This window comes from Phocoena phocoena, chromosome 14, assembly GCF_963924675.1.
Source record: "Phocoena phocoena chromosome 14, mPhoPho1.1, whole genome shotgun sequence".
NCBI classification, from domain to species: Eukaryota; Metazoa; Chordata; class Mammalia; order Artiodactyla; family Phocoenidae; genus Phocoena; species Phocoena phocoena.
The window spans coordinates 71030450-71048300 of NC_089232.1; the positions used below are offsets into that span (position 1 = coordinate 71030450).

At 36.7% G+C, this 17851-nt stretch overlaps 1 protein-coding gene across 3 annotated transcripts in view; it reads right to left on the reverse strand.

The window, feature by feature from the left end:
- NCOA1 (nuclear receptor coactivator 1) overlaps positions 1-17851 on the reverse strand; it is a 200945-nt gene that overhangs the window by 82112 nt on the left and 100982 nt on the right. For all 3 annotated transcript variants that reach the window (XM_065891296.1, XM_065891298.1, XM_065891297.1), the window contains 3 exons: positions 13558-13655; positions 2177-2354; positions 47-226 (listed from right to left, as the gene is read on the reverse strand). In XM_065891296.1, coding sequence (XP_065747368.1) covers positions 47-226; positions 2177-2354; positions 13558-13655 — 456 coding nt within the window. The remainder of the gene's footprint in view (positions 1-46; positions 227-2176; positions 2355-13557; positions 13656-17851) is intronic.

Below are 17851 nucleotides of genomic sequence, written 5' to 3' on the forward strand. Positions count from 1 at the left end.
CATGGAAAAAGCAGTCAAACACCTTAAAATCACCCTTTGTTTTTACCTTCTCCATCCTCTTGAATTGATTTTGGCTGTGACACAGTGAAACACTGCATTACTTCATACCGCTGGCAAGCTTCCTGGTTCTCGGTGCCTGGCTCATCTGGAGGGTGAATTAGCATCCTGCAGTTAAAGGTATGGCTATTTCGTCGTGTTGCCTCTTGTGGCCAAGGAACTCCATTCACTGTGAAAGAAAAATTGATTATATGCCTGTGAAAAAGGTGAAAAAGTACAAACTCTGAAGATACAAAAGACATACCTTTACTCATCTGCTTAATTAGCTACTCAGATTAAAAGACAGACTTCCTCAGATCCAACATTATCCTGAGGGAATAGGATACTTATCTTCCTTAGCAAAGCTAAATGTTTACCAATTAGAAAAATGTAAAATTTGCAAGAAATTGTATAGGATTTCCTCCCTCAAAGATAAGGTCTTACAAATACCTTAATTCACTAACAGCTTTTATAAACAGATAAAGACAAAATTAAAAATTAATAGCTTTAAAAAGTTAATAGCTTATTGCTCTTTTGCTCAGAATTTTACAGCAGTTAATTAATGAGCTTTTCCACTTGTTTCCTGTTATACCCTGGCAATGAAAAAAATGATTGAAAATCACAGGTCTGTTGTTAGGCAAGGGTTTTAACCTGGTAGGCATGGATGCTTAAGGATGGCTTGTGTGTGTGTGCACCCTTTCGGTTGGAGGAGTCAAAGTTTTTCAAATGTGACTCAAAAAAAATATTTAGAATATACAGAGACCAGTCTTGGTTTCTTAAATCATTTTTTCTTGCTCTTTATTTTATTTGCACAGTCTGCATGCTACAATGCCTTGAATATGGTGGGTAATCATTACATAAAAATGACTGTTAAAACAGAAATGTTACCTGATTCAGTATAAGAAAAGTGAATTCAGTTATAGAGAAGATAACTATACATTTCAAGTGAGAATCACTGTGTGGCACATCACCATTTCCCAGTTACAATGTTATATTCAAACCATGGTGGCAGTCAGAGGAGTTTTTCAGCTATTCTCTCCCCATTCCCAACAGATTTCTTACCATAGCCTCGCCATTGAACCTCCTTCCTTTTTACTATCTCATCACTCTATAACTGTTAGAGGAAATCATGGAAACAAACCTATACTGGAGTAAGGAGTCTTGGTTCATCTTTGAACTAGCTGTGAGTTTTGGGTTAATGGCTTAATCTTTGCCTTGTCTTTAAAATAAAGGAACCCACTTGTATTATCTCAAAAGTCACTTACACTCTAAAATTCTATAACACATTAAGACCCCTTGGTAACTCAAGTATCAAACTAGCGATTTTAAGAGGAACAATTGTTTCAGGCTTCCAGTTACTATAAACACATACTACTCTTTTCAAAGAAGAAATAGGCTTCCACTTCATCGAGTGAACAACATAGAAAATTAAGAGCTATGGATAACTTTTATTTGCATGTTTCGTTTAGTTACATAGGATTTCTAGCCAAGACTCTCCCCCAACTTTTGGAGCACATACAGGCTAAAGACTAGGCACATGGCTTAGTGAATAGAACACAAGCTGGAAATCAGGCCCCATCCATACTCTCAGCTAGGCTCCTATAGCAGTGAACAACCCATCCAACCATACTTAGAACTACTGAGTTGAAACCACTCACATCCAAAAATGTTAATTTTAATAAGTATGTAATATGAAGGGTATTCCTTCCTCCCTCCTTACCCTCTTTCCTCTCTCCCTCCCTTCCTCCCTCCTTCCTTTTCTTTTCTTTGAGCAAGGTGGTAGGATACACTATATACATTTGTCTCTTCCTTGTACATAATTAAAATTGAAAACAAAGGGAATTCCAAGCAGAAGCTTCTTGTGGCAAGGCAACTAACTGCTCTGCCTCCTAACACTGTCACATAATTGTGGCATAATCTAGAGGAAGAGGATAAAAGGAATGCTCTCTATCAGCTACTTGATGATACTCTTCCTTCATATTTAATCTCAGGCTGAAATTAAATTTTAAAATATTTTTAGTATATTATATATATTAGTATAATACTATATATTATAAATATAATAATAATATATTATATATATTATGTGAAGGGAAGCTATAGAGAGTTCACATTCTTTGAAAAAACACATTCCTTTTACCTAACGATTTTGGTAGCAGATTCTTCACAAATTCCGCATGATCACCCACATGCAGTATGCTGTAGACACTGGTATTCATTAATTCCTCCTGATTGTAACCCAAGTAGCTGGTCACATTTTCTGACACAAATACAATTCTCCCTTCACAGTTCACAACAAAGAAAAATCCATCCAAAGCCTGCAAAGCCAAAAAAACGATTAAGAGGTTATGGGGTTAAAAGAGAGAAGAAAAATACACATATACATTTCTCTACTGAAAAAGAGATTGTAAATATATGCCAACTTAAAAAACAGGGGACTGAATAGAAGATTTAACATTGCATGTTCTCTGTGGAGGGAACAGGATTTTTAAACAGACTGTACACTCATGTTTCAAGTAGGCATCAATGAATATGTCAAATGTCTTCCTTGGAAAGAAATTTTATGGCAGCAAATGTGAAGTAAATGACTGACCCATTCAGTCAGTCATAAACATCTCTAAACTGTAGGTTAAGACCTGGTGTCTACCCTCAAGGAACTTGCAGTGGGGAGAGAGACATAAGCATAATAAAATACCAGTGAGAAATGCAGTATCAGAGCCATACACAGACTACTCTGTGAGCACAAAGAAGGATACTTATTTGGGGTCGAGGTGGGGGGCAAAGAAAGGCTCCTTACAGACCCTGATCTGAGTTATAAAAGCCATAGTGGAAGAGGGGAGGAGGAATGAGGCAAGAACATTCTAGGCAGAGGAGAGAACATGGCACATAATGGAATAAAAAAGCCATTTGGAGCTGCTGGAGCACAAGGCACAGGCAGGCAGTGAGTCTGGAGAGGTGGACAGGAGCCAAATCACAGAAGGCCTTCTATGTACTGCGATGGAGCCAGAGACCTCCAAAAGAAGATGTACATGCCCCAAGGGGACATAAGATCCACAGGGGTGCAGGGAAAAGAAGTTGGAATCTCTATTTATAGCATAATCTAAAACAAAAGGAAGAAATTAAGCTTAATTAACATATCGACACCCTGGTGCCTCACTCAGTCTAGTCACATATCACAAACCACGGAATCTGAGAGAAGATCCAGAATACAGAGGTTGACAGCAGTACCTTATTTATAATCTTTCTGTTTATCGCAACATATTACAGTTTACTTGCTATAGAATGTATAAAAGCAATAAAATCAAGACCTTTAAAAAGTAGAACATTTATAGAATTTTGTAACAAGATGTAACCACCCTTTGTATCATACAGGGGTTTGCTAGTTACTGGTGGCAAAAGACTTAAGCCATCCAGCAATGTTGATGGGCTACTCATTTTTGTTTTTGAAAAAGGTTAAGTGTCCCAAGTTTGCTGACCTTTTCTATGATGCTGGGTGCTAATGATAATATCCTACTAAGCAGGTATTTTCCAAATAATAAACACACCTAATTTTGTTCCTTCAGGGTAAAGATGAAATTTTAACAATGAATAAAAAATAAACTGCTTTCAAAAAGACACTTATGCTATAGAGACAGCACGTGAAAATGGATGTTTTGAAATGTTACCAGTTATAATTTTGTTGCTGAAAATGATGTACACCACTTATAAAAATTATCTTCTCAGTGTAAAACATTTAGAAACAAAACCTTTTCCCTGTGCAAAATTCTTCCAATAAAGAGTTTCAATGGGCTTTAAAAACCCGTGTTTTAAAAAAGGAAAATGCAACTGCTTTTGATTAATTTGGAGAATCACTATTTGAGATAAAAAAAGATGGAATTTAGGGAATTCCCTGGAGGTCCAGTGGTTAGGACTTGGCGCTTTCACTGCAGAGCAGGGGTTCAATCCCTGGTCAGGGAATTAAGATCCTGCAAGCTGCACAGCATGGCCAAGAAAAAAAAAAAATTTGAAATTTGAAGAAAAACCTTTGCATAATTGGTAGATAGGATTTCAAAATGAGTATCGTGACTTAGTAAACTCATCCAATGATATATTTTTCCATTTGTATCTACCTCATTTTTGTGAGGTGTTTTTTACAGCTGATAATTTAAGCCAAATATTAAAATAAACTGAACTCGAAACTACATCTTCAAATCACTGCGTCCCAAAGCATTCAACCAAGATTTTAAAAAACATGAAGTACAGCATTGTTCTCATTAAAAATACTGCTAACACTTTCTTTAACAAGAACAAAAAGAAATAAAACTATTTTTTTTCCACCTGACTGCTGTTGACTATTTTTCATTTAGTTCATAATGCAAAGAGGAGAGGGATGTGATTAATAATCTAAAACCCTCAACACTAGATAAACCCTTTGCTAAACTATTGTGGATTTAGATGAGCACAGGAAAGCACCCTCATATCTAATTGTTTTCTTAAAGTCAGATTAGCTATAAATTTCATAACAGGTGATCTATCTATCTATCTATATGTATATATATTTGTCTGGCAGTTTATATTAAAATAGGGATAACTGAAATACAGACATATTTTTTAAAAAGAAGATCTAAAAATTCTTTAAAATGTTCTTAGCTATTAATTGAATCAGTGTAAATACAATTTAACTTTCTTTTTTCTTTTTGGTCTCTTTAAAGAGTTTAATAAAGAACAGTTTGGGTATAACAAAGTATCATAGTTCAGAGCAAGAAACAGGATTGATATCAAAACACAGGCAAGTAAAAAAACTTGGCCATTTCATGATGAACCACTTCCAAGGACCACACCATCCAGCTTCTAAAGCACTACCTTCTTCTATTTTCCATCTAGTTTTCAGTGTGTCCTTTTTAGCTCCTTGCTCTCTGCCTCCCTAGTGACACTGTCTATCTTCAAAGCCACAGTTTCCCTTGCTTTTTTTTATATAAATTTATTTATTTTATTTTATTTATTTTTGGCTGCCTTGGGTCTTCATTGCTGTGCGTGGGCTTTCTCTAGTTGCAGTGAGCGGGGGCTACTCTTCGTTGTAGTGCGCGGACGTCTCATTGCAGTGGCTTCTCTTGTTGCAGAACACGGGCTCTAGGCATGTGGACTTCAGTAGTTGTGGCTCGCGGGCTCTAGAGCGCAGGCTCAGTAGTTGTGGTGCACAGGCTTAGTTGCTCCACGGCATGTGGGATCTTCCTAGACCAGGGCTCGAACCCGTGTCCCCTGCATTGGCAGGTGGATTCTTAACCACTGTGCCAGCAGGGAAGCCCTCCCTTGCTTTTTCCACTCTCCATGTCTGTCTCTGACTATGTCTGGAAGTTATCCACTGTCTGCCGAGGGGCTGGGAGAGGTTGAGACCCACTCCTGGGATCATCTCTGCCCAATCTGAAGACTGTCTAGCAGTGGGCACAGGGCTGGTGGTGCAGACCTCGAGCACCAGCAAGGCCCAGGGATTCACCTGGACTACTCGGCGCAATTATTTTTAAGGCATTTGTGAAATCCAAAGGATTTAAACTTCCTTTGCAGTAGGCCTGGAGTCCCTGTAGTCTCCTGTTTCCAGACTTTCTGGGACTTCTCCAAGTTCTCCCATTGACTGCACCTGACCTCAGTGCCAAGCTGGGAAGTTATTCTAGTAGCTGGCCTCTGGAATATGCAGCTGGTCAGCCTTACAGGGAGTACAGAACTTTCACCAGGTCTCTGTTTGGCCTCGGTTACATGGACTCATCCTTTCCTCTGAGAAGTCTGGGGCATCATATTTCTTTTGAGCTTCTCCAGAAAAGGTTGGCTTGGAAAACAGGTTAACAGAGGCTGCCCCACAGTTGCAGAGAGGTCCTGCTGACCTTCTCCTGAGATACAGACAGCCTGTCCTGTGCTAGAAATGCATATTTTTTGTTTTTTTTTAAAATTATAAATGAAATATAACTTAAACTTTTTTTATGTATGAAAATTAAGTAGATAGTATAAGATCTGCCAAAATCCCACCCCCAAGAGATTGGTAACATTTCAAGGAATCCTTTGAGACTATTCCTATGAATATACAAACATCTTTAATTTCTAAAAGTTTGTCTGATTAATATAACCTGCTAATACTTGTTCTTATCCTACAAGTTTCCCTCATATGTTGTGCATATAATTAACTTCCAAGTGTGCTCCTAGGAAGGAATCTTCCTGTTTCTCCAAGTCCTGACAGCTGGGCTGACATTGAGCTATACACAGGAGATGATAACAAATGCCACTCCATTCTGTACAGCATCGTCAGTTGGAGGGGTTTTTCTCTCTACCCAGGATATCAGTCTTTGAAGAGGACCACCTTGGGTCTCAATGCAGGGTTCACACTGGCCAGGGCTTCTCACAGGGCCCTCGCTTTAAATGACTACACAAGCTTCACTAAGTAACACCTAAGTGTCAGTCACTGGACAAAGTTCTGGGAATAAAGCACATATTCTCAACAATTTTATAGCCTCTGATGGGAAAACAAGTACGTGTAGTCACATTATAGTACAATGGAGGAATTCATAAAGGTTAGGTACAGAGTGAAGCACCCAAACGGGCAAAGGGTTGACTGTTGTCGGTAAGGTTTCCTGGGAGGAGGCCACATGACACCTCAGCTGAGGCTTGAAGGACACAGCAGTAACTCGGGTGGGCAAGGGGTGGAAAGAACATTCAAAACAGAGGAAACAGCTCAGAGGTTTAAAAAAAGAAAGAAGAAATCACCTTGTACTTACTTGTCATATTTGTGTTATATTTAACAATAAAAAGGTTTTTTGAAAAAGCTTCAAGGAAAAGCCAAAAAATAAAAAGAAAGAAAGAAAAATTGGCCATGGGGATCATCTTGAAGGCAATGTTTTTAAGCAGGAGACTGACATGATCTGCTTTAACAAAGACCCTTCTGGCAGTGGGTGTGGCATGTGGACTGGAAGCACGCAGACAAACTGTGACGCTACTGTGATGCTCCAGTTCAAGCGCGAGCCCGGATCAAGGCAATGGCAGTGCAAGTGACAGAAGAGGCAGAAGAAACAGATGTGGTGATCTCTAACAGCTGTGGGAACAAGCGCTTGGGGTGATCCTTCACTAATGACTTTAGCGTTCTGGTAGATGAGTGCCTTTCCCTAACAAAGGGAGTTCGACGGGGGAAAAAAAATCTAGTTCTTAATTTTTTGACTTTTCTTCTTTTTTCAAACAGGAGATAAAGGGATCGATTATAAATTTAGTTTTAGAAATGTTATATTTGAAATGACTGAGGAACTTTCTGGTAGAGATGTTCAAAAGGCAGCAGGATATGATGAAAGGGAAGCTGTGAAAAGAGATATGGGCCAAAGACAGACATTTTTGACTTACAGGTACATACAGTATCATTTCGTTTTTGTTTGTTTTTAACTACAATCATCTTTTCCCCTTCCACAGAATATGTGATTTCCTTTGAGGAGTTACTTCTTCTCCATTTAATAAAGTCTCGTGAGATTCTTAATCAGGCCATTGGGAAACTTCCTCCCTAAATGTGAGCCTTGAGAATTACAAAAAGAATGAACATGGCTGGAACACATTCATTCTGGCAGCCGGGCACTGTCCAGATGGGTCTTTTGAAGAGACCATTCATACAGTTTCTGCTTTCTAGCCTCCATAAGATGCCTTGGTTTCACCTTATTTCTAAGCACAGTTCTGTGGTATCCAAATAGCATCCCAATAAATTCACATTTGCTTAACTTAGTCATAATTGGTATCTGTTGCTTCAAATCAGAAAACCCTAATTGGTATTTTACACACACACGCACACGGACACATCATATAGACAGAGACATAGATGTTGATAAAACTGTCCAGGAAATGTGCACAGAACAAAAAACAAAAGGAAAAGAGTCAAGGCCAGAACCTTGGGGGATGCTAACATTTAAAAGGCAGCTAAAGAAAGAGAAATCTGAGAAAAAGGCTAAAGCGCAGCCAGAGAGGCAAGGAGATAGTTTTATAAAAGAGGCTCATGAGGAGTTTTAAGGAAGAGGGAAGTGGGTGGTCAACAGTGTCAAAGAGCCACAAAGCAATGTAAGGAATGGTATAATACGAGGTTAGGAGGCCTGAACGCACATGCAAGGAAGGTATAGGGAGACTTCTGTGACTAACACAGAATTTTCTTGTGGAGCAATAGGAAATAAGCAGCGTTAGAGTCAGATAATGCAGAGCTGTGAACAGGGGTAGAGGAACTTAGACAGCAAAGAACACTGGAGAATGAGGAGCTTTAAAAAAAAAAAAGCCTATAAATTCTAATACCACTCTCTCTTTTGTTTTATTTTGTTTTTTGTTTTTGTCTTTTTTTGTCCACACCATACGGCATGTGGGATCTTAGTTCCCTGACCAGGGATCGAACCTGCGCCCTGTGCACTGGAAGTGCAGTGTCTCAACCACTGGACCGCCAAGGAAGTCCCATCACTCTCTCTTTAAGTGTAGGAAATTACCTCCAATACCTTTATTCTTAACTCGTGCTACCTTTTTATGTTTAAGAAAAAGGAGGGGGCAATATATTGAAAATTGTATGGTGAGAATTTCTCACGATATCATGGCTATTTGGTCACCTTCTAGATGTGCAGATCTTCTACCTGAGCAGGCCCCTCTAGACTGATGACAAATAGAACTTTCTGCAATGATGGAAATGTTCTTCTGTGTTGTCCAATACAGTAGCTACTAACCACATGTGGGTATGGAGCATTTTAAACGTGGCTGATGAGAATTTTTCTCACCAGACATTCAGCAAAAATGTCTGAATTTTTCATTGTATTTAACTTTGAATAGCCATGTGTAACTATCTTACTGAACAGTGCAGCTCTAGACTGCAGCCTGGATAAGTCAATGAACAATCTCGTGGTGGCTTTTCTACCACTTCTTCTCTTAGGCGCCCTGGATTAGATTCCATAAAGTTTAAGGCAATGAGGCAGATTGGGAGATACAGAAGAAGGGTTAGAAAAGGTTGTCAATAAAGGTAACTTTGAAGTCTATAAATGTAATTCTACTTTACAGTCTCAGTTTCACATCTGTATAGCTCATAAATAAAAATATTATTAGCTCCTTGAAGTCAAGAACCTAAATACATTTTTATTCTGAATTTTTGGAACTTCTAATTTGATGTGTTTTTTCATATTTGAAAATGCTTGCCTAATGACATGTAATTCATGTGTAATGTTGTGTTACAGTTTTCCTTTGATTCATAGTGGTTTTCAGGGTAATAATTTCATCATCTAAAAAAAATGCTTTCTTCTTATAGCAGTTTTGAATGGATGCTTTCCTGTCGTTTTCTGTTCATTTTAAAGTGTTATAGATTTTTCTTACACAGAAATAACAAATGTCTATGTAAATTAAAGCAGTAGTAGTATTCTCTGGCTCCAGTTGTGCTGTTTTCAGTTTGTGGATAATCTATTTGCTCTCCTTATTGATCTCTGTGGTTTCTGAAGAACCTGTGGTAAAACTGGGATTTAAATGACTACCACTTCTCTACAGGAACTCCACAAATCTCAAGGACCTCTACACCTTATACTTTTTCAGTATCTCAAATGGCATTATATGCAGAAAATACATTTCATAAATATTTAATGAATTGGCAGGAGATATAAAGTTCTTAGGCCAGTTTTAAACTTAGGGACACCGAGAAGGCAGACAGAACCACAACAGAAAAACTAGAAGATATGAAGAGACTAGTCTACTGATATTCTGCAGAGTAGAGGAGATAAGCAATAAGTGCTAGGATGGGTCAGGTCTCATCCTAGGATGGGAAGGGCCCAAGTGTAACCAAGCAGTGGGATGCGGATAGGAACCAAGGCTGGGGAAGAGATGGGATAGCGGGAAATGAGCCTAAAGTACTTTTCTTTCTTTAACTTATTTTCCTCTAATGGCTTATATTAAAAAATTTAAAATACAGCAAAGTTGAAATAATTTTGTAGTGAACATCTGTATATCCACCACACAGATTCTACCATTAACATTTTTACTGTACTTATTATAACACTATTTCCAAAAGGCAGTCATGTGTCATGCAATCAATTTAAGGGGTTGTGAAAAGAATAAAAACATCAGAGTCCATCACATGTGGTGGCTTTCCCCTCCCCCAGTTATATGTTATACACTCACCCAGAGAGTAGTTTCTATCCAGCTTCAATGGCCAATGTTTTTTTATATTTACAACACTATAAAATATGTGCTCATTCCCCTAATAAAAATCATTAAAACCAACAGCCTAAAGTAACAAAGCGCTTGTATAACTTGGAGGGGAAAAAGAAATTTAGGTTTTGAGGGGGAACTTGCTAACAGGAGAGTCAAAAATATTTAGCAGCCTGTTAAAAGTACAGGAATAGCGTTCGGAAAGAGTTTAAAGCAAGAAGTACATATTTGAGAGTCATGTCTAAAGAGATAAAAGCTGAAGCAAATGATATTACTTGGGCTAAAAAAACCAAGCACTAAATTTTGAGAATGTTCTCACGTTAGCGGTGTCGGCAGAGGGAATTATGGTTCATACAAAAACAGAAGAATAGTTAGGGTAATAGGAAAAAATGTATAAAGGAGTTAGAAAATCAAGAGACCTATACAAGTTTGAGTGTTAGGAAGACTTCACCAGAAAGAAGGGCCTTGAGGTAGGATAGGAAAGGAGAATTTATTTAATTTTATAGATATTTATTTTTAAATATGTGTATGATTTAAATACACATATTTATATTTAAGTATATGCACGTACATAATAAACATACATATATAAAAAAAAATAAAATTAGGCCTAGAGATGGAAAAGTCTAAAAGTGTATATATACACACATATATGTGTTTTTAAACATTCATGTATGAAAAAGGAGTACTTAAGGTGATGAGTCTGCTCGGAAACAAAATATCTGTTTTGAGAACAGACGGAGGAAAGATTAGATAGGAAAAAACGGGTGAAAATTACACAGTAATTACAAAGTAATTCAAGATTAAAAATTCTTCATTTTAAAAAGTTTGACAAAGTTGTTAAAATAGTAAGTTCTCTTATAATGTCTACATAAATAGTTTTAAAATTTTGGTCAGGAAAACACCTACTGTAATAAACTGAGGCATCCCTTACTCAAAAATGAAATTCTACAGTAGAAATTAGCACTAGATAGCTAAATAATTCTAAAAGTTTTATTTTTCCCAACTAGTCCTAACTATAATAAAGAAGTAGCAAAGCCAGACAGTTGTCTTCAGTTTTCCATCCGACCATTAGAATGCCTTTATCAAAATTTCTTTTTCTTTTTTAACATCTTTATTGGAGTATAATTGCTTTACAATGGTGTGCTAGTTACTGCTTTATAACAAAGTGAATCTGCTACATATATACATATATCCCCGTATCTCCCCTATCTTGCGTCTCCCTCCCATCCTCCCTATCTAGGTGGTCACAGAGCATCGAGCTGATCTCCCTGTGCTATGCGGCTGCTTCCCACTAGCTATCTATTTTACATTTGGTAGTGTACATATGTCCATGCCACTCTCTCACTTTGTCACAGCTTATACTTCCCCATCCCCGTTTCCTCAAGTCCATTCTCCATGTCTGAGTCTTTATTCCTGTCCTGCCCCTAGGTTCTTCAGAACAATTTTTTTTTTTTTTTAGATTCCATATATATGTGTTAGCATATGGTATTTATTTTTCTCTTTCTGACTTACTTCACTCTGTATGACAGACGCTAGGTCCATCCACCTCACTACAAATAACTCAATTTTGTTTCTTTTTATGACTGAGTAATATTCCACTGTACATATGTGCCACATCTTCTTTATCCATTCATCTGTCAATGGACACTTAGGTTGCTTCCATGTCCTGGCTATTGTAAACAGAGCTGCAATGAACAGTGTGGTACATGACTCTTTCTGAATTCTGGTTTTCTCAGGGTATATGCCCAGTAGTGGGATTGCTGGGTTGTATGGTAGTTCTATTTTTAGTTTTTTAAGGAACCTCCATACTGTTCTCCACAGTGGCTGTATCAATTTACATTCCCACCAACAGTGCAAGAGGGTTCCCTTTTCTCCACACCCTCTCCAGCATTTATTGTTTGTAGACTTTTTTGATGATGGCCATTCTGACTGGTGTGAGGTGATACGTCATTGTAGTTTTGATTTGCATTTCTCTAATATTAGTGATGTTGAGCATTCCTTCATGTGTTTGTTGGCAATCTGTATATCTTCTTTGGAGAAATGTCTATTTAGGTCTTCTGCCCATTTTTGGATGGGGTTGTTTGTTTTCTTGATATCGAACTGCATGAGCTACTTGTAAATTTTGGAAATTAATCCTTTGTCAGTTGCTTCATTTGCAAATATTTTCTCCCATTCTGAGAGCTGTCTTTCCATCTTGTTTATGTTTTCTTTTGCTGTGCAAAAGCTTTTAAGTTTCATTAGGTCCCATTTGTTTATTTTTGTTTTTATTTCCCTTTCTCTAGCAGGTGGGTCAAAAGAGATCTTGCTGCAATTTATGTCAAAGAGTGTTCTGCCTGTGCTTTCCTCTAAGAGTTTTATAGTATCTGGCCTTACATTTAGGTCTTTAATCCATTTTGAGTTTATTTTTGTGTATGGTATTAGGGAGTGTTCTAATTTCATTCTTTTACATAGAGCTGTCCAGTTTTCCCAGCACCACTTATTGAAGAGGCTGTCCTTTCTCCACTGTATATTCTTGCCTCCTTTATCAAAGGTAAGGTGACCATATGTGCATGGGTTTATCTCTGGGCTTCCTATCCTTTTCCATTGATATATATTTCTGTTCTTGTGCCAGTACCCTACTGTCTTGATTACTGTAGCTTTGTAGTATAGTCTGAAGTCCGGGAGCCTGATTCCTCCAGCTCTGTTTTTCTTTCTCAAGATTGCTTTGGCTATTCAGGGTCTTTTGTGTTTCCATACAAATCGTAAAATTTTTTGTTCTAGTTCTGTGAAAAATGCCATTGGTAGTTTGATAGAGATTGCACTGAATCTGTAGATTGCTTTGGGTAGTATAGTCATCTTCACAATGTTGAATCTTCCAATCCAAGAACATGGTATATCTCTCCATCTGTTTGTATTATCTAAAATTTCTTTCATCAGTATCTTATAGTTTTCTGCATACAGGTCTTTTGTCTCCTTAGGTAGGTTCATTCCTAGGTATTTTATTCGTTTTGTTGCAGTGGTAAATGGGAGTGTTTCCTTAATTTCTCTTTCAGATTTTTCATGATTAGTTTATAGGAATGCAAGAGATTTCTTTGCATTAATTTTGTATCCTGCTACTTTACCAAATTTATTGATTAGCTCTAGTAGTTTTCTGGTAGCATCTTTATGAAAATCTCTCATGTTCATTATTCACATTTAATTTTGAAATAGTAACAATGGTCAATATAGTTTCTAAAATAAAATAATTATTAAAAGTTCCTTAACGCTTTACTTTGTTTTATAATTTATTAATTGGATGTTAAAACCTAAAAGAAGATAAAGAAAAAAACCAAATTGGCTAGAAAAAAGATTCTGATCACTTTCTGAGTCAATGAGAACAGCTACCTCCAAAAGAAGAGGTCCCAAGGATTCCTTTTCTATCACTCCTTGACTACTCGACGAGATGTCTGACTTCTGTACTTCATCATCAGTTGTTGATTTCTCTGTAACAAAGCAGCAAAAAGTCACACATCCAAAAAGAGCTCATTTCCATAATGGCAAGTTTATTAAGACATGAATTTACCTAATTTCAGATTCAAATAATATTTATTCATTATGTAGGCACTTTCACATTTAATCTTAATTATACTCATTTTATGGATGATGAAATTGAGGTTCACAAAGGTTAAATAATGTGTCCCAAATGATATAACTAATAAATGGCAGCAGGAGGATTTGAATTCTGACCTACCAAGTCCAGTGTACCAACAAATGGAAAAAATGGTGTAAAAATATACAGCCTTTAAAAAAAAGTCTACACCAAATATTTTAAAGAAATAAGTAAATTGTAAAAGAATAATTATTTCCTCCATCTTTCTCCTTTCCTGATTTGATCAGTTGCCACTTAAGAGAGAGTGAAGGTACGATTCTGTGAGCCTGCGTGAAATAGCTAACTTTTCACCTTCATATCATGACGATCTGATTGATAAAACTGCAACTGTTAAATGATTTAGAATTCTTTTGTGTGGCGATGTTGAAAAGTCCATCCATCATCTTAAAGCAGCAGCATACTTATATAAAAGTTTCCAATCTGTCAGACTAATTAGCTCACCAAAAAGCAAATACAGTATTACTGAATATAGAGATTCATTTTTTTCACTTTAAAATATGAAATATTTCAAATATTCCAAAAAATACAGAAAGTGGCATAGCATACAGTCACACAGCCACCATTCATTTTTCACAGATGTTAACATTATTTGCTTCAGGTCTTTCCTTTTTAAATAAATAAAATGCTACAAATAGAGCTACAGCTCTACCACTATTCCTCCTCTGTCCGTTTTCAGAAGTAACCAGTGTTCTGAGGTCAGCATAAACATTTCTAAGCATGTTTTTATACTTCAACTACATATGCATGATTTTTACAAATATATTATTGTTTTGTGTTTTAATGTTTACATAGAAATATACAGACTTTTTCAACTTTTTCCACTCAATATTATGTTTGAGATTTAACTATACTGATACATATAAATTTCATACACTCACTTGAACTGCTGTATAGTATATGAATAACCCACAGTTGATTTCCTAGTCCCCTATTGGTAGACCTTTTGACTTCTTACAATGCTGTAATAAACTATTTTCAGTATTTCCTCTTTTGCACATTTGTGACACTTTCTTTAGGGTAAATATTAGAAGTGAAATTGCTGGATCACAGGGTCTGTGCATTTTCAACATTACTAAGTTTGACAAATTACTCTCTATGTACCACCAGTAACATACAAAGGTTATTGTTTTTCTGTATGCTGACACTTGATATCATCACAGCTTTTAATTTTTGCGAACCTAATGGGTGTAAAATGTTATCTCATATAGTGTTTATAATAACAGCTTTACTGAGCTACAATTCACACAGCATACCATTCATGGATTTAAAACATACAATTCAGTGGTTTTTAGTGTATTCACAGAGTTGTGCAGCCACCAACACAATAAATTTTAGAACAATTTCATCAACCCCAAAAGAAACCCCATACCCTTTAGCAGTCATTCCTCATTTTCCCAACACTCCCAAGCCCAAGGCAACCACCAATCTACTTTCTGTCTCTATAGATTTGCCTATTTTTGACATTTTATATAAATGGAATCATATAATATGTGGTCCTTTGTGACTGGCTTCTTTTGCTTAGTGTAATGTTTTGAAGATACATCTATGTTGAAGCATTTATCAGTACTTCACTATTTTTTATTGCTAAATAATATTCCAGTGTATAGGTATACCTCATTTTATTTACCCATTGATCAGTTGATAGATATACTGTTTGCTTCCACTTATTGGCTATTTATGAATAATGCTGTTATAAACATTTGTGTACAAGTTTTCATTTCTCTTGGGTATATACCTGCAAGTGGACTTGCTGGGCCACATGATAACTTTATCTTTAATATTTTGAGAAACTACTGGGCTGTTTTCCAAAGTGGATGCAGAATTTTACACTCTCACCAGCACTGTATGAGGGTTTCAGTTTCTCCCATCCTTACTAACACTTGTTACTATCTGTCTTTTTGACTGTAGCCACCCTAGCAAGTGTAAAGTGGTCTCTCATTGTGGTTTTGATTTGTATTTTTCTGATGGCTAATAATATTGAGTATGTTTTTCATGTGTTTATTGGTCATTTGTGTATTTTCTTTAGAGAAATGTCTACCCAGAGCCTTTGCCCATTAATTAACTGGGTTATTTATTTTTAAATTATTATGGTATAGGAGTTTCTCATTTAGTTCTAAGATGTACTTCCTTCATCATTTCATGTGCTTCTAACATTAAGACAGGTTTTGTTTCTTAAACAGTTCCAAAAAAACATAAAACCATCAAGTCCAAGTACATTAAGTAACTATGCATGATAAGCACAACAAACAAAATTTTAGGCAAAACCCAAGGCAGGAGTAGCTACATGACTGGCCTAAGGCATGTGAACAGATGAGACATGCAAGGACAGAGTCTTGTCCTTAAAGGGACAGAAGCATGCCTTCCTGTTTTCTTCTTTCCCTTTCCTGTCATCAGGAACACGTACAGGTGAGCCACGTTTAACCACATGGGTAAGGGCAATACCCTAGGAATGGCACAGCAAAACAGATGGAAGGAATCTGAGCCTCTGACACATGCCTAGATTACCTTGTTAAAGCCACTGTATTTTGGGTCTCTTGCTACAGTAGCCTTGTCTGTATCCTAACTAATACATTCCGTATTTCTCAACAACATGCTTATTTGCTATATCCTGACTGTGCCCATGTTAGACATAATCTATTAACATGCCATCATAAAAGGTAAGAATTTAACTTACTTACATCAACCATCTAGACACACATACATATCCCCTCTTCCCATCCTCCCAGTATAGTTACAATAATTTTTAGAGCAGTCAGTATTTAGTATCTATGTTACTATGGCCATATAAATATAGTCCACAAATGAGTCAAGGTATGTGCTATAATTTACAATTCTCATATTTCATGTTTTAGTTTTTCTGTGAAGTTTGATTCATCTCTAAACTCTCCTCCAGACTAAAAAATTCCTCTCAATTTGGTCAGTAATCATATACTCTATGTGTTCCATTTTTTTCCCCATAGAAATATTCCTCCTAGAGTTCTCTATCCACCTGCTCCAGTTGGGACTGGCTACTTCTTTAGTCTGCTGCTCAACTGTAACCCTGGGTCTCCTTCTACCTTTCTTTTGTTAAGATTCCATGGTTTCCCTGGGCTAAGATCCTATGCCTTTCTTTCTTGGTTTACTACCTTGGTCTTGATAGATATTTCTGAAAAAAAGTACACAGGAGATAACATTCTTGAGGCTTCAGATGTCTGAAAATGTCTTTATTTTGCACTCATATTTCATTTGGATGAACACAGAATTCTAGGTCCAGGATACTCATTTTCAGTGTTCCTATTTGGAAATCCGGACCCTCCTGAAAGTAATCTAGTATGTGTCTGTTTTTTCCTCTCTCTTGTTTTTTCTTTCTGGTGTCTAGAAATTGTGCATTGGTGTGAGGTTTTTTTCTTTCTTTTTTATTCATTGTGCTGTGCACTACATGTGTGCTTTCCATCTGGAAACCCATATCCCCTAATTCTGAGAACTTTTTGGTTTTTGTTTCTTTGCATTATTTCTTATAATTTTGGTCTGTTTTTTTGTGTTTTTTTTTCTGGGACTAATGATGTGTTATACCTCCTGAACTAATCCTATACATTTCTATCTTTCTCTTGTTTTCCTTTGCTTGTCTTTTTTATTTTATTTTCTATGGAATTTCTTCAAATTATCTTTCAACGCTATATCTTTTTATTCAACAAATATTCATTGAAAGTCTACTATGTACCCAGGAACTGCTACAGGTATTAAGGATACAATGGTGAACAAAGAAAAATCCTTGCCCTCATGAAGCTCTAGTGGGGGTAGGCAGGCAATAAACAAATAAAATGTGTAATATGTTAGATGTAAAAAATACTGTGGGGAAAATAAATCAAGGAAGATGTAGAGAGGTGTGTGTGTGTGTGTGTGTGTGTGTGTGTGTGTGTGTATTAGATAGGTTAGTGAGGGACAAGTTCATTGAGAAAAAATATTTGAACCAACACATAAAAGGGATGCAGGAGTGAGCCTTGTGTATATCCAGGGAAGAGAATTCCAGACAGAGAGAACAGCAAGTGC